Genomic DNA, 25,294 nt, shown 5'->3' with positions numbered 1-25,294 from the left:
CAATAAAGTTATTATAAAAGTATATATAGCCCTGGCCGGTGTGGCTCCTAGGCACCGAAAGGCCGGTTCGATTCCGAATCTGGGCACATGCGTGGCTTTCGGGCTTGATCCCTGGTGGGGGGCAGGCAGGAGGCAGCCAATTAATGTCTCGCTCTCACATTAATGTTTCTCTCTTTCTCCCTCTCCCTTCCTCTCTCTTTAAAAATCAGTCTTTTTTTAAAATGCATATATAGATGTATATATAGATGCATTTGTTTCCATGAGCATAAATTATCCCCAGAATGATACACTTTGGTTGCTTGTGGGAAAGAACTGGGTGGGAGGAGATTTTTACTAAATATCCTTTTTTGTCTTTTGAATTTTTGTGTCTTGTGATAACATTACCTATTTTACAAATAAATGTTGACTAATAAAGGTATAAATAACTTATCTCCTCTCTTAATTTTGTTGTGATCAGGTACTTCAGGGGTTAGATTATCTACACAGTAAATGCAAGATCATTCATACTGACATAAAGCCAGAAAACATCTTGATGTGTGTGGATGATGCGTACGTGCGAAGAATGGCAGCCGAGGCCACGGAGTGGCAGAAAGCGGGTGCTCCTCCTCCTTCAGGGTCTGCAGGTGAGGGGCCGAGCCAGCTTTGTCTCAGTCAGTTCGGGAACATTGAGAGCCTGCAAAGCTGCACACTGAAGGCAGCTGAGGCAGCTGTGTACATATTAGGAACTTTCATAAGAACCTGATCCCCAGAAATAACTAGACTTTTTTTCTTAAGGAAGATGCTTCAGATTACACTTTCACATTTGAATTCTTAACTTTGTTCTCCCTTAAAAGGTCATTTCAATTCTTACCTTTTCACATTTCCTTCTGTTGCCCACTTCTCTGCAGAAGAATATATAGGAGCAGGTCTCAGAGTTTTTTCTAGCTTCAGGCTTGTTAGCATGCCTCCTAGTCTCCACTTAGCACAGTTACATCAGTCAGAGTCTACCTAGTGGATTTGGAATCAGTTACACACCCCAGGGACGGGGGAAAGACCAAGTGACTTGAGTATTGGCATATCAAGTTTAATTTCTATTTTTCCCTGACTATAAAGGTGGCAGTGAGGGGTTGACTGTTCTCTCACCCTCTCCTCACAGTGTGTGTGCTCCATGCTGTCAGGCAGGCGAGCAGACTCAGGGCTGCAGCTCTGTGACTGACAGGGGATCTTGGGAGATGCAGCGCCTCTGAATTTTCTACCATCGGTGTTTTTCTATATCATGGAGCCTTTTATTTTATTTTTTTATTGTTTAAAGTATTACATAAGTAGTACATATATCTCCTTTTTTTCCCCCATTGACCTTCCCCAGTCTCCCCTACCCCCTCTTGCATGCCCTCATCGCCCCCCCCCCCCCCCGCCCCAGTGTCTTTTGTCCATTGGTTGTGCTTATATGCATGCATACAAGTCCTTTGGTTGATCTCTTTCCCCCCTCCCCAACACTCCCCAGCCTTCCCATTGTAATTTGACAGTCTGTTCAATGCTTCTCTGCCTCTGTGTGTATCTTTTTGTTCATCAGGTTATAATGTTCTTTATTTTCCATAAATAAAGAACATCATAAATGAGATCATGTGGTATTTTTCTTTCATTGCCTGGCTTACTTCACTTAACATAATGCTCTCCAGGTCCATCCATGCTGCTGCAAATGGTAAAAGTTCCTTCATTTTAATAGCAGCGTAGTATTCCATTGTGTAGATGTACCATAGTTTTCTAATCCACTCATCTGCTGATGGGCATTTAGGCTGTTTCCAAATCTTAGCTATGGTGAATTGTGCTGCTATGAACATAGGGGTGCATATATCCTTTCTAATTGGTGCTATCATGGAGCCTTTTAGTCTGTCAAGCTTTTGAGGCTGGCGAGGTCTGATCATTTGATTTGTAGAATATTTGCTGCAATATTTGATTTACTTTAGTTGTACAAACTTGCTAAATAATTTTCAAACATAAATGTACATCTCATCTAAATTGTTTCATTGTTTACAAAACAAGTTAGTTCAATGACTTCATTTGTGAACCCTTCTCCATTCTTAAGTTATTAGTCAGTGCTTTTGGATGGACTATTTCTGAAATGAATGGTTATTTCATTTCATTTTATTTATTATTTTTTAAATGGTTATTTAATTTTAGATAAGAGAAATGGCTCCATATTGAACAGCTATTGCTATGATTTTTAAAGAACCAATCATTCATTTGAGTTTGATAAACATTCTTTAGATCTCTTTGATTCAGAAGCTCTAGTATTTAAGTTGTTGAAGTTGGATGGACATTAAAAGGCAGTAATTATTTCATTTTACAATTCAAATAAGGATATGTATCAATTTCCCTCTAAACAGTCGTTTTTGTTTTGTTTTGTTTTGTTTTAGTGAGTACGGCTCCACAGCAAAAACCTGTAAGTACTATTCTTAAAAGCCACTGCTCATTACTAACTTTTCACAGTGTAACAGTAGTTTGTTTCTTTCTGCAACAATTTTTCATGTAAGGGTTGGTTGAGGGAATTGGTGATATATTGTTTTGGTTCCTTTCTCAATCACAGATGTCCTAATATATACTAATGTAATACACAGGTATGTTTATAAATGCTGTGTATCCTTGCATATATAAGACTTAAACTGTTTTGGTAAGCTGAACTGAATTTTAGACTTAGAAATAGTTAGAGCGGTTCCAAGTTTGATCTTCATTTTCCTCGCGTGCTTTCTGGAGTGCTGTTGCCGAGCTTGGTGAAATGTGAGGTGATAGAAATAGAGTTTGGAGTGTGATTATTCTGAAAACACTTTACCTTATTTCTCATTGGCTTCCAAGTTACCTGTTTTTCTAATGCAGCTCTAAATTTTTTTCCTTAGCTAGTAGTTAAGTATGAGAGCGGTTGTCTTTTTTGTGGTCCTGTGAAAACACTAAGTCAAATGAAGCAGCTGCCTGGAAATAAACCCTGCCCAGCAGCCCTGACCCCAGCTGGGTCCAGGGGACGATTGTATGTCTCTATCTCGTCACCTACAGATTTTAGAGCTTTGAAAGGAAATGCCCAGGAATTGAGGGTGCTGCCACAGCCCTCAGTTTGGAATGGAAGTCCCAGTAGAAGAGGGAGTGGTAATAATTGCGCCACCTGGCCTGCCGAGGCGGTGAGCAGTGCTGTTCCCCACGGCTCGAGCAGCTCGCTTTGATCTGTGAAAACTGGAGGCTCTCATGGCTAGTAGTTTCCAAGTTAGATGCCTATCATTGGAGGCGCTTTTCTCTTTTTTCCTCTACTTCATGGGCTCATCTCCTATATTCATGCAGTCTTGGTGTTGATAACAGCTCAGTGTGTGAGACCCAAACACAAACAGTGCTGTTGACCACCTGTGAATGAAACACCTGTTTTGGCAGGCCTTTCTCTTTTGGCAGGCAAGTTGGTAAGGCAGTAGGGAGAGGGGACTTTGTTATTTTGTATACAGGCAGCAGCACATAAAACTAGCAAGAGGTGCTTCTTGTTATCTCAGCATATTCAGTACTCCTCAGAGTTTGAATGGAAAAGACTTAATTGGATTTAAACTATATCCCTCTGAGGGTTAGGACCCATTATTTGATATTACATTGTTTCCTTTTTTTCTGGTTTGACTGTAACCCTAGCCACCAGGTGGATCTCATGTCTGGGCATGTGATTTTAATTGAATACGACCTGAAAAAAGCAGACTTTGTTGGTATTTGCTATACTGCCAGCATTTATACTATTGCATAGTGCTTTCAAAAGAAGCAAACTGACCTGTGGTATTTTCTTACCATGCCGTAGATAGGAAAAATTTCTAAAAACAAAAAGAAAAAACTGAAAAAGAAGCAGAAAAGGCAGGCTGAGTTACTGGAAAAGCGCCTGCAGGAAATAGAAGAATTGGAGCGCGAAGCCGAAAGGAAAATAATAGAAGAAAATGTCACATCAGCTGTACCTTCTAATGAGCAAGATGATGAATACCGCCCAGAGGTGAAACTAAAAGCAGCAGCGCTAGAGGAGGCTGCTGAGGGAGAGCCTGCGCTTGACAATGGTCAGTCGCCTCGGAAGAAGGGGCTGCAGAGAGGGCCCAGGGCTTCACTGATAGGGACCCTCCCCCGGGTCACCACAAAGGGGGGGCCGTGCTGCTTCAGATGCGAGGAGGGTTCTTTAACTCCTTACTCAGGAAGATGGGGAACTGTCTGGTAATTCATTTGTAAAATGGGTGCCAGAAATAGGTTAATATTCTCACAAGTTTTTTAAAACATGGGAAATATTTGAGAAACTCCATGTCTCTATCATGCTGATGATTGTCTTTTATTTTGTAATTAACCTTTTACCTAATAGTACTATACCCACAAACCTTCCCTGAGGGTTACACAGGAGACCGTAGAAATGGAAATGCAACTATTAGATCATTTCCCCCAGGAGCTAACTCTTTCTAATAAGAGAAGGCCAGTTACTTAATAAATGCAAATTAAGATTTCAGAAACCTGAGGATATTACCCTGAGAGCCAAGCGCTGTTTGCTATGTAGTGCATAAGTTAAGCACATTTAGAGTTACCTCTTGTTGGAGGAGATTAGTACCTAGTGCCATTGTGGTGAGGAGATAACGAGTTCTAATTCTCCACTCCTCATCCTTTTAAGGTGAAGCTGAGGACCAGGAAGAGAAAGAAGATGCTGAGAAAGAAAACATTGAGAAGGATGAAGACGATGGTGAACAGGAGCTCGAGAACATAGACCCCACGTGGATAGAATCACCCAAAACCAATGGCCACATTGGGAACGGCCCGTTCCTGCTGGAGCAGCAGCTGGATGACGAAGACGATGATGAAGAAGATTGCCCAAACCCTGAGGAGTATAACCTCGATGAGCCAAACGCAGAAAGTGATTACACGTACAGCAGCTCCTATGAACAATTCAATGGTGAATTGCCAAATGGACGACATAAAATTCCCGAGTCACAGTTTCCAGAGTTTTCCACATCATTGTCCTCTGGGCCCTCAGAACCTGTGGCTTGTGGCTCTGCACTTTCCGACGGATCCCCGCTTACTGAGCAGGAGGAAAGCAGCCCATCCCACGACAGGAGCAGGACGGTTTCGGCCTCCAGCACGGGAGATTTGCCAAAAAGTAAGTGTCCCTCCCCATCAGGTACCTGCCTCAGTGGTCTGAGTCACACTTGGCAAAGGAGGGAATTGGCTGGAGGTGGGAAACCCATGTCTGTGTGCCGCAACCACTTCCATTTTATCTGTGTACTCGTGGGTCATTAATGTGACATAAAGTATATTCTGTGCCACTTTCTCTTGCTCTCTACGGCTCAGATCCATTTCTGAGCTTGTCTCATTCTCTCTATATTTAGTGACATCGTCTAAGAACCTTCCAAGTTTAAGAACTTATACCTGTAGCTTTCTAGAATGTGTAGTTTAATTTATAATTTGTGCTTCCATCTGTAATATTTCGTTTTTGGTTTGATTTGTTTCTATTCAAAGAGGTAGGTGCCTGTTCTTTGTCTGATTGAGAAGGGGTGTCTTTCTTTTGATACTTGTTCCTGATTATAGGACTTGGTTGTTGCCATTTTAAAGGCAGTGGCAAGGATTTAAATGTGATGACGACTTATATCAAACCTTACTTGGGAGTGAATGCCACATGACACATCTCTGCCGTGACCTGCCAAGGGATTTCAGTAAGCAAACCCTGGGCACCATGGCTGGTTTCCATTCTGGCCTCACAAACCTCCTCTGCTCCCTCTGCTGACCAGTGTTTGACACACAGTCCGTGGGTGAGCCAGCCTGCAGATAGCCCCGCCAGGTCTGCAGCCCTTCCATTTCAGCAAGGGGGAAAGGCCTGCAGAGCCGCCTTGCTAAACACATTCTGACCCTGTTTACCTTTACTCTGAGCAGAACTTCTTAAAGGTACTTACAAGACACTTCACCTGGGATGTAGGTTCATCTAAGGAAGAACTGACCTCTGCGTGTCTTACTCTCAGGCTCCTACCACACTGCTGTGACTGCTGGGCTCTAAGTGTAGCATAGCCTCTCCCCTTTTTTTCAAGACACAATAACAAGCACCTGTGTGCACAAGGCATGTTCACTCCTGCTTCTGTCCCTTCGCTTGTGCTTCCTGCTGGCCTGGAATGTTTCCTCCTGTTTATCCATTGTCCATGCTTTTGGCAAACTTTCGTTGTTTGGTCAGGTAGCAGCTCAAACACAAGTCCTCTGTTCCCCTGCCGGCCTGATCCCAGTGATACTTGGTTACATTCTTCTACTCTTTCCTTTCTCCCACTTTTTTCCACTCACAATCAAAATTTTAGTCTGTCCAACACGCATTCCATTCCCAGCACCCTGTCTGTTGCATGAGGCAGGGAGAAATAGGAGGTCTGTGTTTTTTCCCATTGATCTTTGAGAGAGAGAGTGGAAGAGAGGAAAACACATCGATTGGTTGCTTCCTGCATAGGCCCCGACCAGGGCCCAGGCTGGGGAGGAGCGAGCAACCAAGGTACATGCTCTTGACCAGAATCGAACTGGGGGCCCTTCAGTCTGCAGGCTGACGCTCTATCCACCGAGCCAAACCGGCGAGGGGGAAGTTCTTATTTTTTGAGCCCAGTCTCTTCTTACCAAACAGACCTTTAGAATATTGTCAAATTCTAGGGACATAGCAGGGACAGGATCTCCTCATCCAGTCATGTGATGAGAGGTACTCCGTTTTGGTTTTCAGCTTGGTTGTTTCATAACCATGGGCCAGCACCCCCTCCCCTCCCCCCATGGGAGGTGTTTCCTGCAAGAAAGGGGTGTGATCTAGAGGCTTGTGGGTGCCACTTAGTACTTCATGAATAGGAGGCAAGAGAAACAAGCTTTATTTAGAATTTGTTTAGATCCTTTTTATTACAGCAGCGTAGTTGAAGAAGAGGCCAGGCCAGAGTGAGAAGTCTGATAGAAGACGTACATACCAGCTGAAGAATTGGACTTTCTCCTGGAGTAATGTGGTAGCCTAGAAGGTTGAGGAGAGGAGGCAGGATTCCTCTTGGGTTGTTCGCTGCTAGATCCATAGATTAGACCAGTGATGGCGAACCTATGACACACGTGTCAGCACTGACACGTGTAGCCATTTCTGATGACACGCGGCCGCTGAGGCGGTCACACGCCGAGGATAAAACATTTGCTGCTCCTGAGGATGAAACATTTGCGAAATAATGTTTTTTCCTCAAAGTGACACACTACCCGAGTTATGCTCAGTTTTTTGGCGAAGTTTGACACACCAAGCTCAAAAGGTTGCCCATCACTGGACTAGACCCTGGCTCATCACGGCCGAGGGGCGGGAGACCTGGGGCAGAGTGGTTGTGTCGGCTTTCCCTGCAAGTAGGTTGGTATATTTTGGATCCTTCCCCTCTCACCTAATAGTGACCATGTCACTGTCAGTCCTGCCTAGGCTGCTGTAATTAACACAGGCTCCCTCCCTGCCATCTCACTTTGCTCTCACTCCCTAACCATTCTCTGGAGAGCAGTCCAAAGAGAGAGCTTGTTAAAGCTCATCCCATCCACCGAGCATGCCCCAGAGGCACAGCTCTAACGCTTACAGCTCCATGCAGTCTGCTCCCTGGCTGCTCCCTCCCTGTCATTTCCCCAGCATCCCCTGGGTCTACTTCCTGTGCTCATTCTGCACCTCCCACACTAGCTTTGTTCTGAAGTTTCTCAGAAGTACCAGCGGGTTTGTTGGTGCCTCTTTGCACTCCACCTCCCTTGCCTAGAGCTTCTCCCTTCCCAGACTCCCTTTCCTCAGACCGCCTCTGAACACCCTCCATTATCTAGCTCCTGTCTTTGCTTTTCTTTTCTTCACAGCATATGGAGCCACCTGACATGGTGTGTGACTCATTTTATTTACTTTATTGCCCATACTCCCAGCCAGTACATGAGTTACCTAATTTGGGGTGTGGTGGATGAACCTCATTTGTCTTGTTTATGCTGTTTCCTGTGCCAAGACAGCACCTAGAACAGATAATGGGTCAAGTTTGGACACTAAATCTCCTAGTTTTGCTCCTTGCATTTGGTACTGAATCTGCATATCGAGAGGGCATTCATGCCTCCCATGTACAGATATTTTAAACTAAAGTATCAATGTGGTTTTGCCCAGTGGTTATAGCATCGACCCATGGACTAAAGGGTCTCAGGTTCAATTCCTGGATTCCCAGTCAAGGGCATGTACCTTGGTTACAGGTTCCCCAGCCCCAGACCAGGGCATGTGCAGGAGGCAACCAATTGATGTGTCTCTCTCACATCGATGTTTCTCTCTCTCCCTCCCTCCCTCCCTTCCAATCTCTCTAGAAATCAATGGAGAAGATGTCCTTGCGTGAGGATTTAAAATGAATGAATGAATGATATAAGTGTCAATCTGGGCCTAGAATAGAGCCTTGCAGCTCAGTGATGGCAGCTGTTTTGTCACTCAGAGGCCCCTCTGGCTGTCATCTTATTAGTTTCTAGGATGGTTTCAGGTGGAGGGAACACAGTGTCACCCTGAGACCAGTTTATCAGGAATGGCTTCAGGGCCACTGCCCTTCCCGAACTGACATCTTCCCACCTCTCTCTGCCCACTCTCCACTCTCTCCTTGGTAATACTAAAATGGGTGTGACTGTGCAGCAAGCATGATTGTACTTGTGTTTGAATGACTTTTTGTTGAGCATAATTCTCTCCAGGTCCATCCATGCTGTTGCAGATGGTAAGAGTTCTTTCTTTTTTACAGCAGCGTAGTATTCCATTGTGTAGATGTTTAAATTACTTTTTACTGTTAGGTACTCAGAAGAAAGTTCTCTTTTACCTTCTCTGTGTTTTTATGCAATTACATGTTTAAGGTAAATTCCATAGTGCCGTTTGTGAGGTGGTCATGATCTACACACCTGAGCCAGGGGATGAACGCATGTCCCTGGAGCAGGCCCTTCCCCCGCCACGGGCAAGGGGAGCCCCTGGGTCTACAGGCCAGACACTGCCCGCCTCCTGTGCGCAGTCTGCGTGCATGTGTGTGCGGGTGCGGGGGGGGGTGGTCCCTTCCTCTCCCTCCTTTTCCCTGAGTCTCAAACAGCTTCAGCCATTTGCCAGAGTCTTAGAACTTGTAGGTGTTGGGACTTAGATTTTACTCCAGTTCTGCAGACCCCAGATTTCGGTCTCCTGCCTGCTGGCTCTCCTGACTGAAGGCCACAAGGATTCGCCCCGCCTTCACATGCTGCCCATGCACCCATCAGGGCAGCATTTGTGTGTTTCTCCTGGAACTGTCTTTCCACCCATTCTCTGTTCGGAGTGTACATTGTGCCTTTTTGTGGGCTGCTTTCCTTCTTATTTCTGAGTTTCCTGTGTTTCTTAGCTCAGATCTGGCCTTTGATGGGGCCCATGGTGATCAGCCTTTTTATAAAGAGGAAAGTGGGCATTGGGCAGTCAGCAGGAAGGGAACATGTGAGTCTGCCCGCCCCATTGGTCCACAGCCTGAGGAATGGGTCTTGAGGATTAAACCATTAACCAGAGCTCTCTCCGCATCCTCTGGCCCCTCCTGCGGGGCTGTGTCGGTGTTCTGGGGGCCGGGCACCTCGCCTGCCCACTGCCCTGTGAACAGTGAGCACGGCCGGCCTTGCTGCCCTGGGTGCCTCCTTCAGTGCCATGGCTTCCTGGCACGGATGCACCCACAGGAGGTTTGGTTCATTGGGCAGTGCCCAGCTTTGCCTGAGCAAAGGGTGCTTAATGTTCTGTTTAGTCTGTAAAAACCACTTCAGAATTCTAAAGTGAAAGCCATGGCTGTACCTCATCCTTTCCAGAAACCTGAGCTTGTAGGTAGTTGAGGTTTGCTGAAGATGCTGACTGAACTCCAGGGTTTGCTGTCTGGGCCTCGGTACCAGGTTACTTTCGTGGTCAGTGGCCCCGTGGTGACCTGCGTGACGCAGGCATGTCCGGACTTTCTGAGATGCTCTTCTGTCCCGGGAGCCCTGAGGAGCCTGGCATTGTGCCGACCATTGAGGTTCTCAGGGTCACCCTGGGGCTGATTATTTGGCAAGACTAGCGTGAAGGACCTCAGAGGTTTGCCTTACAAACCAGGTCTTCTCAGGAAATCTCTCTTCTGGAATATTCCTTGTCCAAGGCTAACCAGGCTGACGAGTCCTGGCCTTTAATCTGTTTGTTAACCATCATCTAACATCCCAAGCAGAGGGAAGTGGGGGGTGCAGGTACAAGGACACGGCGCCATTCGGGGTGGCGCTCTGTGCTGCTGTGCTCTGCAGCAGTGCACAGACAGGCCAGGTGGAGCACCAGGGACTGTGCCCTCACAGGTGAGCAGCCGGAGACAGGCCGGAGGGAGCCGCGCAGGGCTGGTCCGAGGGGCGAAGGAATCCGAGGCAAAGGAGAAAGGGCGGGGCAGTGCCCATGGGGTCTCTGGCAGCCTAGTTTGTTCCTTTTTGTGAAATCTTTTCCAGAGATAGAGACCACAAATGTTAAATTCTGTTGAGTTCAGCTTACAGGGTTCCAGGCCTAAATGACCATCCTGTCACTTTTCTGGAAAAAGAGGCTCTGTGCCCAGCAGACGTGTGTGCGCACCTGCCAACCACTTCCCCCCGCACTAACTGTCCTGCTGTTTGCTCATGCCAGCCAAAACCCGGGCAGCGGACTTACTGGTGAATCCCCTGGATCCACGGAACGCCGATAAAATTAGAGTTAAAATTGCTGATCTGGGAAATGCTTGTTGGGTGGTAAGTAGAATTTTCTTTCTAAAACATCTTGGTCATGGTCATGTAGAAGACATGCTGTTTTCTTTTTTAATGTGTCCTCCCTGGTAATGCAGTCTGTTCCCTTTCAGCATAAACACTTCACAGAGGACATCCAGACACGGCAGTACAGATCCATAGAGGTGTTGATAGGAGCAGGGTACAGCACACCTGCTGACATTTGGAGCACGGCGTGTATGGTAAGAACGGCGTGGCCACTTGCTTCCTGTAGAGGCTTATCACCTGGTGCCCGTGATGGGCAGGGTCTCGCTGGTGCTGCCGTCCGCAGAAGGTTGTCCACTGTGGGCGGCGGAGGGGGAGGTTGCTGCCTTAAGTGTCGTAAGAATTGGAAGAACTCTTCTCGGGCACATCTGGGCTTGGTCTGGGTTGGGTCTGTCTTGTGAGAGAGGTGTGTCCTCTCAAGACCCTGGGCAGCCACCCCTGAGAACCAGACCCTCCTCTGTGGTGCAGTGACTTCAGCTAATTCCTCTGGCGGCTGAGAGCTTGCAGGTTGTCTGCAGCTTCATGCTTCACTCACACTGTGGCCCAGGGGATGATTGTCTGAGTGTGGAGGCCCCTGGCAGACCTTCCTGGAGAGGAAGGTCACCCATCCACCAGTGTTTGTCTCTCTCTTTCTGTAAAGTCAGATCTAGAGAATGTCCTGGCCTCTTGTTCTGGGCTGTCCAGCTGCTTCGGAGACAGCAGTAGCTGTGCAGGCTCCTGGGACCGGGTCTTCCAGGGAGGACACGGCGATGTTTTCCTCGGGCCTCAGGAGTCTCCTCTTCCACCCCGTGTCCTGTCCTGTCCTTTTCCACGGCCGCTTTTGTGCATCAGGAGTTGAGTGGTGTCTAAGCGCTCCCCAGGCTCCATCCTTTCTTGTTCCTTACGTGTGAATTGATGAACGTGCGTCATCCATAAGCCGGTTTCGGTTTCTCTTTCTTGGCCCTCTCTCCTGGACAGGTCAGCACCTTCCTCCTCATGGCTGTACTTGGTAGTCCTGTGTAGGAAACGGAGTGTGTGTGTTGATTAGAGTGGTGGTTCATGCTTTCCTTATTTCATATCCGCGCCCCCCCCCCCCCAAATTCTCCTCTGACATTGAAATGCAAGGGCATGTGTGCAAACCTAGGCACTTGTCTCATTGGAAAAATGCTGAATAATTAAATTTACTGTTATTCAAAGGTGAATGTAACAGTTGAGTTTTTGGATTATTTGTCCTTGATGCTGCAGCAAAAGCATATAGCACTAAAACGATATGAAAAAAGTAGATGTTTCAGATTAGCATGATCTGAGGCAACAGATATGGCAAACAGAACTGAAACTGTGCCTTTCTATTCCCACGTGGCTCTGATGGATAATTCCAAATAATTCTGAAAATTGAGTTTCTCAGTAAGTATCAAAAACTAAAGCATTGCTGTGACTGGGTATGGAAAAGAATGGTTAAAAGAGTTGGTGGAAATGTGGTGGTTCCTTTGAAGCTCGAGCCTGCTGGGGAGAGGAATTAGATGCTCTGTGTGGCTCCAGAGGGCAGGCGGGGGCACGGGGCGGGGGGGGGGAGTTGTGGGGGGCTGGGGCAGGAGAGGGAGGCTTTGAACAGTGGGAGCTGCGGGGGAAGATGTCAGGCCTTGCTTGTCCCAGCAGCACAGAAGGGGCCACATCAGGGTCGCCCTCAATAGACTCTGAGAACTTTTTCAACTCTGATATCCTGTGCTTCTAATTTTGGATGTTAAAGGTTGGTGATATAACCAGAAAAATAGGACACGATCACAGATCTAGTTGAATAATGGTGGAGCAGGCAGTACAGGCCATGCCAGGGTATCTGTCTTCCCTACATTAGAGAAGAATTGGTCCGTCCACTGCTGCAAACAGTGGCCTCAACCTTAGCCACTCCTGGGGAAGAGCAGTCACTCGTCTCCTTCCAGCAGCTCTCTCTCTCTCTGTTAATGTAATACATTAAAATACACTCCCTCAGTGCGTCTAGGGCCACTTAGGAGGGCTTAACCATTGTGCCAACAGGGTGATTTTTCCTTGAGGTGCCGTCTTCATTCCCCACCCCCACCCCTTGTCCCTGAAGGTTGTGACTGAGAGCTCCCTTTTGTTCTAAGTAGAGAACCTGGTAAAGATGAGGCACTGTTTCCACATCCCTACCCTGTTAGCAAAGTTTAAAAACATAACAGAGTATTACATTCATAATTCCAAGCCGCAGTAAAGCTCCAGAGGAGGAGAAGCCCAGAGTCCTCTGGGTGTTAAGCGGCACCAAGCCCTGCGGAGACTGCAGGGGGGATGGCGCTCCTGCGCGTGGCCGCGCCATCCTGCTCATGAGCCGTCAGGAAAGGACAGCACAGTGAGGCCCAGCAGCTGGGGTAGGTCAGGTGTAAGTGATGGGACCTGTCGCACTGTACGGGTCGAGGCGTGGCTCCTCTGCTCTGGTCGGAGCCCCTGAATAGGTAGCTTTCTGTGGACTCCATGGTGAGTCTGAGTCTGTGCTCTGGACACAAGAAAAGCCCGTCCAGCAGGTTTCACCAGACTTCTTTAGCACTGGTCACGTGGCAGAACTCACAGGTGTCCTTACCTGTTCAGAATGGGGCACTTCGGCATGAGAGGGCGTTTCAGGAAAGAGATCTCCCCAGAATCTGAGAACAGAGGTTGGTCCAAGGGAGGCCCTCTGAGGCATCAGGCCAAGTACAGAGGAAGAATCCAAAGTTCCCAGTGATTGAAAATAAATAAGTATGAAGGTTGTAGTGGGAGTAACTTAATGAGTAGAAGGCAGAAGCCTCATGGTTTCATAGCCGGCAGGTAAGGAACTCGCAAAGTCCAGACGTCAATGTTTTCTTGGTCGTATGTATTTGCCCTGTTGTGTCCTGTTTGTTAAGAAAATCTCATCACTTTCCAGAGAACCAGGACCAGATAACATGAGGAACCCCTCTTCCTTTTCTCTTGTGAACCATTTCATCGATAGGCTTCTTTGACTTAAGGATTTCCTTGGAAATATGTGGGTACTATCAAGCAGTCATCTTTCAAAGAACACTCAGTGGATATACCTTAGTGTTAGGCTGCACGCAGTGCATACAGCTAGGTTGAACTATTTTTGAAAGTTAATTAGAAAAGTGAGGACCGAAGGGAGGGCCATGAGCAGCTGGCACTCTCCTTGGAGCTCCCATCTGCAGGCTCGTGGGTCTTTCCTGTGAGGGCTCCACCGTTCCGTTCCCTCTGGGCTTGTACGGTATCGAGTTGATTGTGTCCTAGTCTTCCCCTGAGTAAGGCCATTCAGTGTGAAATCCAGTTGTCCCTCTTGGGACTTGAGGCCAAATGTGAGGTTTTGTGCCCTGACCTGGGATTGGTTGTTTACTGGCTGGAGAGGAGAGGCCCTGTCCTCGGGCACTGCAGCGCTGGGGCAGCACGTACTCCAGGTCCTGCTCAGACCCAGAGCTCGTGCAGGCAGGGACCCCAAGTTCATGAACTAGCAGTCCCGGGCTGAGTGTGCCAAACTGTGGTTTGTTTTGAGTGCCGGGAGAGATGCCCCCGCCGCAGGCTGACAAGTCTTCCCCAGGGCGCCTTCCCCAGGGTGTGGGCATCCCAGAAGATGGGTCAGTGCAGTGGCAGCTCATTGAGGGGAGAGTGGGGAGGGCAGTGCCTTGAGACGGGTGGGAGTTGTGCCACAGTCAGATCCACAGCGCCTTTCAGAACAGCACAAGCTAACACGGAGTAGAAGTTAGTATGGAAAAAACCAAAAATGGGATTTAGCTTATCCTGTTTTGTTTTTAAAACATGGGTATTTGATCAGCAGAGCAATAGTAGTTGCTGTCTTTATATATTATTACCACATTATTAAACTCATAGTCCTGAGATTTTGTGTGTGTGTGTGTATGCACGAACCTGGTGGAAATGGGAACAGGTGGCCTCCTCCACACAGGTGTGCTAGGGACAGACAGTGGCCACCCAGGCAGCCAGCTCTCCTTGCCCTCCTCGGAGGGCTGCACAGGGATTAGGTTCCTCCCAGCCCCAGGCACAGGGCAGAGGGACTTCTTAGGTTCTAGGTGTTCCTTTGGTTGAGTCAGAAATGAATGACAAGATGAGGAGATGTTGAAAATAGCCCCCTTAGTTACTAAGACATGAAGGTCTTTGCTTCAGGAGAGTGGCAGCATCCAGGGGCCAGGTTAGCCTGCTGGTTGAGGGCAGGCTCTGGAGGCAGAGAGACCCCTCAGCCTGGATCGAGTCCTCCTCCTCCTCCCACTAGAGGCCGAGCACAGTGCTCTGGCCAGCCCTCCGCACAGCTTATGGATGCAAGGGCATGTCAGTCTGCTTCCAGCAGAATAAGGTCAGCGCACAGCCCTTCCATCTTCCAGCAAAGGAGATGCAAAATTACTTCTGGAGCTTTTTTGAACTTTTTGGAAGGGAGAAAAAATTTGGTGTTGAGGCCTTTTAGGAGGCTTTTTGGTTTGATTGAGATCCTTATAAAATGTAGGTCTCTTGTACAAGGAGGAAAACTTGGGGCCAGTCTCTGAAGTGCTTAGTCTGTCATCTGTTGTGTTCTAGGCATTTGAGCTGGCGACGGGAGATTATTTGTTTGAACCGCATTCTGGAGAGGACTATTCCAGAGACGAAGGTGAGTATTGCTGCCTGCCCATACCTTAGTGTGGGGCTCCTGCGTGAGGGTCCTGAAGTTCTGGAGAGTATTATATCTTGTTCTGAAATAGAGCTATGTATTGGTTTTTGAACACCAAGTTCAGATTTTTTTTTCTTTTTATCTTGAAGCCCCTTCAGTGACAGGGAATGGGCAGAGCCTCCTGGAGGGCCCTGCCTCCTGCTGCCACAGGCCCCGGCCCAGCCGGCCGGGAGAGGACAGGCTGTACAGAGCCCGGGCCTCTGTGTTCCTTTTGCCCACTGATCCGCTGCTTGTTTTCCTCTCCTGTTTGGGAGCTGAGCTGAAACCCAGGGAATTTGTGCTTGAACCCCATCTGTGAACCTGGCCATCTCTATGCTGAGTTGCTTGTGATGCTGGGTGGCCTGCGATGTGCTGGTATCCATCACCGTTAATGCTCCAGATGGTGCCTGAGGCCTGCCAGTCCCAGAGGCCTCTGCATGGGTGTGCTGCAAACATTGTTGATTTGAATCTATTTCTGAGTTTTTACTAATTTCAGTTTTCTCCCTCTTTTACCCCCTCCTTCCCTTTGCCCCGCCCATTCCCATACCCTTTTTTCTCTCCTTTGTAGACCACATAGCCCACATCATAGAGCTGCTAGGCAGTATCCCAAGGCACTTTGCTCTGTCTGGAAAATACTCTCGGGAATTCTTCAATCGCAGAGGTAGTACCTCTTCTTTTTGAAAAGTGCCACGATGCAGACAGAAACGGAATAGCAGCTACTGGTTTCAGCATTCATGGTGACACAGGCATTTCTCCTAAATTTATAAAGCAGCCGGCAGAATTCAGTGCCGGTTTAAGCGCTGAGAGGAAAACTGCACGTGGGCCAGTGCTGCGCCACCTGAGCGTCAGCTCCTCCGAGGGTCCTGGGCCCGGTGCCTGCACCAGCCACACGGCGGAGCCAGTGCTTTTGCTGCTCAGGTGCTCGGTTTCTGTCTGCGGGTGGTGGCCGCGTCTGCATGCAGTGTGCTGATTAAACTGTCGTGTGTTTCTGTTTTGCTGGTAATGTTTCCCAATGCAGATCACATAGCATTGATCATTGAACTGCTGGGGAAAATCCCTCGACAATTCGCTATGTTGGGGAAATACTCCAAGGAGTTTTTCACCAGAAAAGGTAATGGTACTTATGCAACACTAATTTCAGCATAATCCTCTCCCAAAAGGAGAAATTATGCTTTTGCATTTGGGTATTGGAGAAAAACCTGGACTTTCACAGCTGGGGAATTCTACTGAAGAAAGCTCCCAAGAAATAAACCTGAGTGAATCATCTGATCCTGTGGAGTAAGAATTTTGTAAGAGACAACCTTCCTAAAATCTCTTATCTCCTTCACACCTCTTCTCTCCTGCTCTGAGTACCAATCTGTGTATTAAAGTATTTATAAGAGGAGTTAAGTAATCGTTAGAAACCAGCTAAGCTTACCTTTACGTTTTCCGTGCTGTGCATGGAGCTGGAGCGTTCCTGCACTGGAGCAGCGGCGGCCCGGAGCCTTGCCTTAGTGACCCCCACTGCTGTCCTCTTGGATCTGTCTGAGGTGTGTCTGCAGTGGGTACAGGCCTGTGATATCCATTGAGCTCAATTCCTGCAAATCCGCTCCTGTTCTCCCAATGTAGGACCTCACACTGTATTATAAGTGATTGTACTTTAATATCATTGTTCTTATTGATCCTTCCTTGGCATGGCCTTGAACAGCTGTTTCTTTGCCCTGTATAGTCAGTCCCCTTATTAGTGATCAATTTTCAAAAATCCCAGGGGATTATTTTTAAAGAGCCCTTCCCAGTGCTATAGTCTTTTGTGTGAGTATAGTTAGTCCTCTTCATTCATGATTTTTCAGCTTAATTTTTTTATTGTTGTTAGAACCTTTAAAATTGGTGTGACCAGAACATGGAGTTATAGAAATTCCTGAAAATCCCAGATACTCTCTGTCCCCTGCCCTAACTTGACTTGTTGCACCAATTTGACATTTTATTTTCCTATGAGATAAAGGAATTCTTGTAGAGTAGTTACCCCTATTTTTTGTTGTTAATTCTCACCCAAGGATATTTTCCCATTGTTTTTTAGAGAGAGTGGCAGGGAAGGGAGAGACAGAGGGAGAAACATTGATGTGAGAGAGGCACATCGATTGGTTGCCTCCCGCAAGCGCCCTGATCAGGGCCGGGGATCGGGGATCGAGCCTGCAACCAAGGTACATGTTCTTGACTGGAATTGAACCTGGGACCCTTCATTCCGAAGGCTGATGCTCTATCCACTGAGCCAAACCGGCTAGGCTAGAGTAGTTATCCTTTATTATACACTTGGGTGATGTTCAGCTCACCATCCCTGTTTTGTCCTGTAGGTTTTATTTCCCTGTTAAATATACAGGAGAACTGAGAACTAACCATGGGAAGATGTTCATCTGCTCCACTTCCTGAAGCACATTGACCACAACCGAGCTTTTCTGGGATCACCCAGTGGGCAACCTGTGATATGTGAAACTAGATGCAGTTCTTTTTTTACTACCTTTTTAAGGCTTACCACAGGAAAAAGAATTGTCAGGGAAAACGATTTATCAGACAACCGGTATTCATTTTGGTTCTGAGACTCTGGTCTTCAAGTCTGGGCCACAGGAGTGAGAGAGAAAGTTCCCCTGCCCACCTGCAGGCTCACAGCCAGGCCTCTGAGCAGCCTGAGGCCACCTGTGCTCTGGGTGGTGCTGCTCTGAGGCGCCCGCGGGCTCTGCCGCAGGCCTAGGTGTCCTCCAGGCACCACACTTGCTGAAGACCAGCCCAGCAGCTGCTGCGGGCCTGCACCCTCTCCTCACCTTGTGGGCTGCCTTCAGAAGGCAGGCTGAGGAGTGCTGCCTAGTGAACTGATGTCGGATGGTGGTGGGTTTCAGCTCAGAGCTCCCTCCCTGTTCAAGGGCCCTTCAATGCTGGAAGTTGGCTTTCAGGTTGGCCTTTGCATCAGCACCCCGGCACCTGGGATGCTCCTGGTCTGTGCCCTTCCCTGCCTGTGCACAGACAAGTGTAAAGTTCTCCATTGTCATGGCATGTGCTTTAGGGCTTGCATATGCGGTTCTTTTTGAGGTGCTTGTTTAAAGGTGACCTGCAGGGTTGAAATGCATTTAGCATTTAGCATTCTTGGTGTAAAAACTCATGCTTGTCCCAGGATTTGCCTTCATAGTCCCCATATGTGGTGTAAAAACTCATAATTCTGGAATATTATAATTTTATGGACAGAATAACATATTTCCCTTCACAAATCACTTAATATTTAAGAGACATAATGGAAGTACTTCACTTTTTTTTCCTAAAAAGTAACCTGATAATCTGGGACTGTCAGGTACAGTCCCAGTCCCAAAGCCTTTACTCGGGAGGAGCCCCCCTCCCACAGGCCTTTCCGGCTTTCTGTGGCTCTGTCAGGGTGACTGCCCTGGGCTGTGAGGCAGCCGGTGGCAGGGCGCCCATCTAGTAAGTAGCCTCGCTGCTCTCCTGTTTGCACACATATGTGTGAGAGCAGATGATGATAGGAAGGGAGAAAGGCTTACAAAAAGACGATCACCATGAAGTGTCATTAAGTGCCTACTGGCAAAATTTGTTTCAGCAAAACATATCTTGGTATATTTTCCTAAGAGAAAAAATTGTCAAGGCAAAAAATTCTATAACTTATGTGGGAGCCACTTACGTCTTGTTTTATTTTTATGGTAAGTGGTGGCGGTGCAGGTGCTGTTCCTTGTGTGTTAATTGCAGGGCTGGAGCTGTAAGGGCACTGGAGGCCCGGACTCCTCCGAGGAGCCTGTACTTATCATTTCTGCCAGGGGTAGATCTCCACGTTTGGGAGCTGAGGGTCTGTTTCTAACCTTTGTCAGCTGGTTATAAGACAGCATTTCTTATCATTGAGTTAAATGTAAGAACGTGTACATATAATCATAGGGCATGGGCGAGTTTATTTCATGTTTTTGTTATTGTAGTTTTTTGGCATCATGTATTTTTTCCCACCTATCCACATAATCCACATATTCTTCTTAGAGGCAATTCAGTATTCTGTTACATTGCAACATTATTCTGTCTTCAGTGCCTACTGGTGTTTAGGATTATTCTGCATGTTTTCCTGCTATAGGCAGCATATTTGCACATACAGTTTTTTATGTGCGATTTACCTGGTCGTATATTAGATATTTTAGGCTGTTTGGGAATATTTTTATCAGTTTGTGGTACTAGTTAGGTCTGAATAGTTTTCACAGCCTTTAAGCACTGAATTGTTTTGATCACTGTTACGCAGACTTTAAGTCATCTTTGGGGTAATCCATATTTTCACTAAAGAGTGTACATACTTCCATGCCTCTTGATGGATTTTTTTTCCTGTAAAAACTAGGATCCTCGGGACTACATGTCTCGGTTTTTCTGGGCAGACAGTGCCTCTGGGTAGTTTCATTCATTCCCAAACCTGGAAAGTATTTCTTCTAAGTCAGAATAGATGAGTGTAAATAGAGTCCGTCCCCCCGTTACCAGAGAGCTTGTCTTAGCCTGTTACGTGTGAGCTTTCTCCCCTTGCTTGGATGAGATCAGCAGTCACTATAAAATCCATAGAGCTGCATTATGGAAAATACAGAAAAAACACACACACAATCTTATTACAATGCTGGTATGGGGGGCACCTGTTTTATATCTTTATGGGTACTTTGAAGATCACTCTTGTGATCAACGTGTAGAACATAGTTTTCACATTCATTCTTTTACTACCAAACATTTTACCATATAATTCCATGTTATTAAGTAGTATTAAATAATATTCATCAAGTAGGTATGCCACGGTTGTTGTTTTTAAACACTATTCTCCTATTACTGAGCATTTGAAATATTGCAAGTCTATATATTTTTGCAGTATGCATATTTGGGAGGTGTGTGTGCCAGGGTTTATTTTCTTAGGCTGGTCTCTAAAACTGGAATTTTGGTTTAAAGGAGATGAACATTCATGATTGCTCAGACTTTGTATGAGGGTGGCAGGTCCACTTCCCCTGTATCAATAGACCTGCCCTGCAGACTGGAAGCTCCACTCCGTCCCCAGTCCTCACGAGAGAGCCAGAAGCTGTAAGAACAGATTTTTAAAAAAATATATTTTTATTGATTTGAAAGAGAAAGGGAGAGGGAGAGAGAGAGAAACATCAGTGATAAGAGCAAATCATTGATCGGCTACCTCCTGCATGCCCCCCACTGGGGATTGAGCCTGCAACCCAGGCATGTGCCCCGACTGTCGGGAATCGAACTGTCACCTCCTGGTTCATAGATCGACGCTCAGCCACTGAGCCATGCCGGCTGTGCTAGATGTTTTTATTCAGAATTCTGTGCGCAATCATGATTACAACTCTGTAGACATAGCAGCTCATAACAATGTACATTGAAAGAGTATAGACTCGAAGAAAAGGTCCCTGTGGTGGGATTACAGTCACTTCTGTGTTTATAATTTTTTAAAAATATAGTTTATTGATTTTTTTTTTTTTTTTTTTTTTTACAGAGAGGAAAGGAGAGTTATAGAGAGTTAGAAACATTGATGAGAGAGAAACAACGATCAGCTGCCTCCTGCACATCCCCTACTGGGGATGTGCCCACAACCAAGGTGTACATGCCCTTGACCGGAATAGAACCTGGGACCCTTCAGTCCACAGGCTGATGCTCCATCCTCTGAGCCAAACCAGTTAGGGCTGTGTTTATAATTTTTTTGAGATGTTCTTTTATTTTCTTTATGATTAAAGAAAGAGGAAGAGTGTTTCTAAATGGAGTTGAATAAGTGGGTGAAACAGACAAAGCCTTCTAAGACCTCTGTAAGCACAAAATTGGATGTCAATGCATATCATTGATAAAATTCACCGCGTTGGTTAAACTGTGAAAGGGGAGAAGTTGGCCCTGGCATGAGGTGTGCCCATAGGGTGCCCTCAGGACTCTGGCTGGCTGTGGGCCCGAGAGGGTGTGGGGTGGAGTTTAGCTTGTCTGTGTGCTCGGACAGGCGCCCGTGGAGGCCTCTCTACGGGCAGGGGTGGCTATCTGTGAAGACTTCTAACAGGTAGAGAAAATGAGTTAATCATAATGAAAGTCTTCCTAGGGCAGTTTGGCTTAAAGATAACGTTTTCTCCTGTTGTGAAAAAGGCGTGTACAGTCACTGCCTGTTTACTAGCTTATTAGTCATTCTGTTATGTCCACGGGGCTGCTCCAGTTACACTGCAGCCAGCACAGTTTGAAAAGAATAACTTCCAGGTTTATAAATGGATGCCCTGATAGCTTAGATTTTACAAGTGTGTAGAAAGGAATGGTATTTGATACAGGTTGGCATCTAGAGCTGTGCTGCCTCGTAGAGTAGCCACAAGCTACTTACATTTAAACACATTAAAGCTGGAATTCCTTAGCCACACGACCACATTTCAAGTGCTCAGAAGCACAGCCAGCCTGCAGCTGTCCACTGGAGTGCAGATGAAGTGCATCGCTACCATCACAGGGCGTTCTCTCGAATAGCACTGTTCTAAAGAGAAGGATGCCTTTTTCTTTCGTGTGGTAACGTGATATAGTGGCCCATGGAGTTTAAATAGTATATATCTTAAAGCGTTTTCTAAGCAAATTTGCAAGTTGCAAAAAATACCAAATGGGAGTGGGAGTACCTCCATCAGTTTTGCAAATGGAAACCTCTTGGGCACACTCACCAGGCCCTCCTCATTTAAAGAAACCTAGACTCATGTGAACGAACTAGTCCCTGTTAAATTAATGCCTATTTACATTGGCCAAGCTTACTTGTAGATGACATACTCATGTACATGTAATGATTATTCTTGAGGAGAAAAGCTGGCCTCTTCGTTGTTGCATAGTGTTAAGCAGGTAGGTGTCTGCTTCATTGGAAAGAACCCGCCTAGACCAACAGTAGGAAATGCACACTTGGAGCTTTCCTGACATGTCCGGTTTCCCCTGCAGGAGAACTGCGGCACATCACCAAGCTGAAGCCCTGGAGCCTCTTTGATGTACTTGTGGAAAAGTATGGGTGGCCCCATGAAGATGCTGCACAGTTTACAGATTTCCTGATTCCGATGTTAGAAATGGTTCCAGAAAAACGAGCCTCAGCTGGCGAATGCCTTCGGCATCCTTGGCTGAATTCTTAGCAGATTCTACAAATATAGCATTCTGAGCTAGCAAATGTTTTCCAGTACATTGGACCTAAACGGTGACTCTCATTCTTTTAACAGGATTACAAGTGAGCTGGCTTCATCCTCAGACCTTTATTTTGCTTTGAGGTACTGTTTGACATTTTGCTTTTGTGCACTGTGATCCTGGGGAAGGGTAGTCTTTTATCTTCAGCTTAGTAGCTTACTGACCCACTTTCTTCTGGAAACAATACCACGTCTCTAAGCATTGTTTCTTGTGTGACATTCAAATGTCAGTTTGTTGGTTTTTTGAAAGAAAAATACTTTCCCCCTTGTGTTTTGGCAGGTTTTGTAACTATTTATGAAGAAATATTTTAGCTGAATACTATATAATTTACAATCTTAAGAAATTATCAAGTTGGAACCAAGAAATAGCAAGGAAATGTACAATTTTATCTTCTGGCAAAGGGACGTCATTCCTGTATTATAGTGTATGTAAATGCACCCTGTAAATGTTAATTTCCATTAAATATAGGATGGGAACTCCAATTTCAGAAAAGTTACCAGGTCTTGAGTGCTTTGTAGCCTAAGTTGCATGTAGTGGACTTAGCTCCAGGGAGTTGTACAAACTTCATTCCATAACAGTCCTTTTTCTGTGGATTTTAAACAGAGTGGCTCTGGGTTAGGTCATTGCCTATATGGCACCTAAAGAGAGAAAAAAACATACTTCCCATTCTAAAGTACGTTTTATAGTTTAGCATTCCTTTTCCTATTTTTGCATATTTTAAAAGTACTTTTAAGAAAAAAGCAGCAATTTCCCTTTTAAAATGTGATGGCCTGGTACCATGTGGTGTTGCCTCCTCCAAACACTGTAAGTTAAAGTCTACGTAGATTAAACTGGACAAGAGAAACATGTTCAGTGTGTGAAATGAAAAATATATATTTTTGGAAAATCTTGCTCGTGTTTGTCTAGAACCAAGGTATGGTATATGCAATTTGCAGTGTAATGGGCAGAATACGAACAACTCAGAGGTAACAGTGATCACGTTCATTCTGTAGGCACTTTTATGTGTGACTACAACAAGTTTTACTAGTTTTATTGTCTTTTTGTGCATTGAAGTTGAGAAAATGATTTTCCCTTTGCAGGTTGCACACAGTTTTGTTTATCATTTCCTTAAAATTGTAGAATCCGGGACACAAACCATAGTAGGCAATACAATTTTAGAATGTAATATATGAGGTCTGTTTAGCCTCTTTTAGAAGTCAGTGGATTGAATGCCAGTTTTTTTTTTTTTTAATTTTACATTTAAGGTGCCTCCTTTTTCTTGACTTTGTCTATTAACATTTATCCATATGCCTTTGCAATAACTAGATTGTGAAAAGAGAACAAGTGTTGTAACAATAATCCATTGTTTGAGGTGCTTGCAGTTGTTTTAAAAATTAAAGTGTTTTTGGGTTTTTTTTTCCCCCCAGACAACGCCTTGGTCATTGGCCTATATTTGAATCCACAGAATGAACAAACATTTGCCATCCTTTTAGTGTAATGTACCCAAAACTAAAGTAAATATCAACATTCCTAATGTAGTTCTATAACATGAATTAAGGTTTTATACAAGGAAGTCACTCATTGTTTTGTAAGGGTACAGAATATGGATTTAGAGAAGATGCTGCAGTATGGATTTAATACCTAGGATCTCAATGATCCCTTTTCATTTATGTTTAATGAAAAACATTACTTATACTTTGAGTATTACAAATTCTCTTTTTCAACAGTGTTCACTGTGAGGGAAAAATACATATAATCCTCTTTGAGTGAGCATTATGTCACCTATTACTGTGAGGTGGAACATCCTGTTCATTTATGAAATGTGCTTGTACGTTTTTCTGATGAGGCTGTAGGTTATCAGATAGGTTCTATGACAGATGGTGGCTGTAGAGCAGCGATGCTATCCAACATTACCATAGGAACCATAATTTTTATCAGGGCTATAGCACACTTGAATGAAATTTATCTAATGCAGTTTTGGCTGTTAGAAAATTAACTGGTTTATGAATTTTGGAAGGATCTGTCCCTCGTGATAAAATAGTCCACCTAGTTTACAATGTAAAAAACAATTATTCTTGCCCTGGCCAGGTGGCTCAGTTGGTTGGAGTGTTGTCCTGTACACCAAAAGGTTGCAGGTTTGATTCCTGGTCAGGGCACATACCTAGGTGTGGGTTTGATCCCCAGTCAGGGCATGTACAGGAAGTAACAGATGGATGTTTCCCTCTCGCATCAATGTTTCTCTCCCTCCCTCCCTTCCTCTCTCTCTCTCTGAAATCAGTGGAAACACATCTTCAAGTGAAGATATTTAAAAAATGAAACAGTTGCTCTATAAAGAATATACATTTGTTTTAGGTATAGCGTGGTTTTTAGCAGATTCTTGGTGACTTAATGATAATACATATAAGCTAAAGAACTGCCGGTAATGCAAAACACTATAGCCAGTGATTTTAGTTGAATGTTCTATCTTTCCCTCTAGTCCATGTAAAGTCTTCATGGAAAAATGACAAGCAGTGGATTATAGCAGATTCAGAAGCTGGCTGTCTGGAAATTAGAACTTCCCAAAGGCAGAGAAAAGGTCAATATAAGAGCTTCAAAAAAGCATACATTTTTAAAGGTGAAAACTGATTTACTAACTTGCTTCTTCCTGTACCTGGATCATCTCTATCTAGTTAACATAACTACTGGTTTCTGCTGGGGTAGAGAGCTTCAGTTTATATCTACAGTTGAAATTAATTCCTAAATTTCACCTTTTTCTTCCAATAATTTTTTTAACTTTAATGAAATTTT

At 45.5% G+C, this 25,294-nt stretch overlaps 1 protein-coding gene across 3 annotated transcripts in view; it reads left to right on the top strand.

Moving 5' to 3' along the window:
- SRPK2 (SRSF protein kinase 2) overlaps positions 1–25,220 on the top strand; it is a 100,902-nt gene extending 75,682 nt beyond the window's left edge. Inside the window, exons 7-16 of one of the 3 annotated variants that reach the window (XR_008558166.1) lie at positions 458–623; positions 2,397–2,422; positions 3,797–4,043; positions 4,637–5,119; positions 10,607–10,707; positions 10,815–10,922; positions 15,256–15,325; positions 15,933–16,025; positions 22,295–22,611; positions 24,984–25,220. Coding sequence is in view for 2 of the 3 variants with exons in the window: in XM_054726557.1 (XP_054582532.1) it covers positions 458–623; positions 2,397–2,422; positions 3,797–4,043; positions 4,637–5,119; positions 10,607–10,707; positions 10,815–10,922; positions 15,256–15,325; positions 15,933–16,025; positions 16,383–16,475; positions 22,295–22,479 (1,572 nt within the window). In the remaining variant the exon portion in view is untranslated. Of the gene's footprint in view, positions 1–457; positions 624–2,396; positions 2,423–3,796; positions 4,044–4,636; positions 5,120–10,606; positions 10,708–10,814; positions 10,923–15,255; positions 15,326–15,932; positions 16,026–16,382; positions 16,476–22,294; positions 24,005–24,983 lie in introns of those variants that run through there. The other 2 variants (XM_054726557.1, XM_054726556.1) reach the window with 2 other exon arrangements.
- Positions 25,221–25,294: the final 74 nt, after the last annotated feature.

The sequence above is a fragment of the Eptesicus fuscus genome, chromosome 14, assembly GCF_027574615.1.
Source record: "Eptesicus fuscus isolate TK198812 chromosome 14, DD_ASM_mEF_20220401, whole genome shotgun sequence".
Classification (NCBI taxonomy): domain Eukaryota; kingdom Metazoa; phylum Chordata; class Mammalia; order Chiroptera; family Vespertilionidae; genus Eptesicus; species Eptesicus fuscus.
Note: the sequence above shows the minus strand (reverse complement) of the source record. Positions and strands in the feature narration are given on the sequence as shown.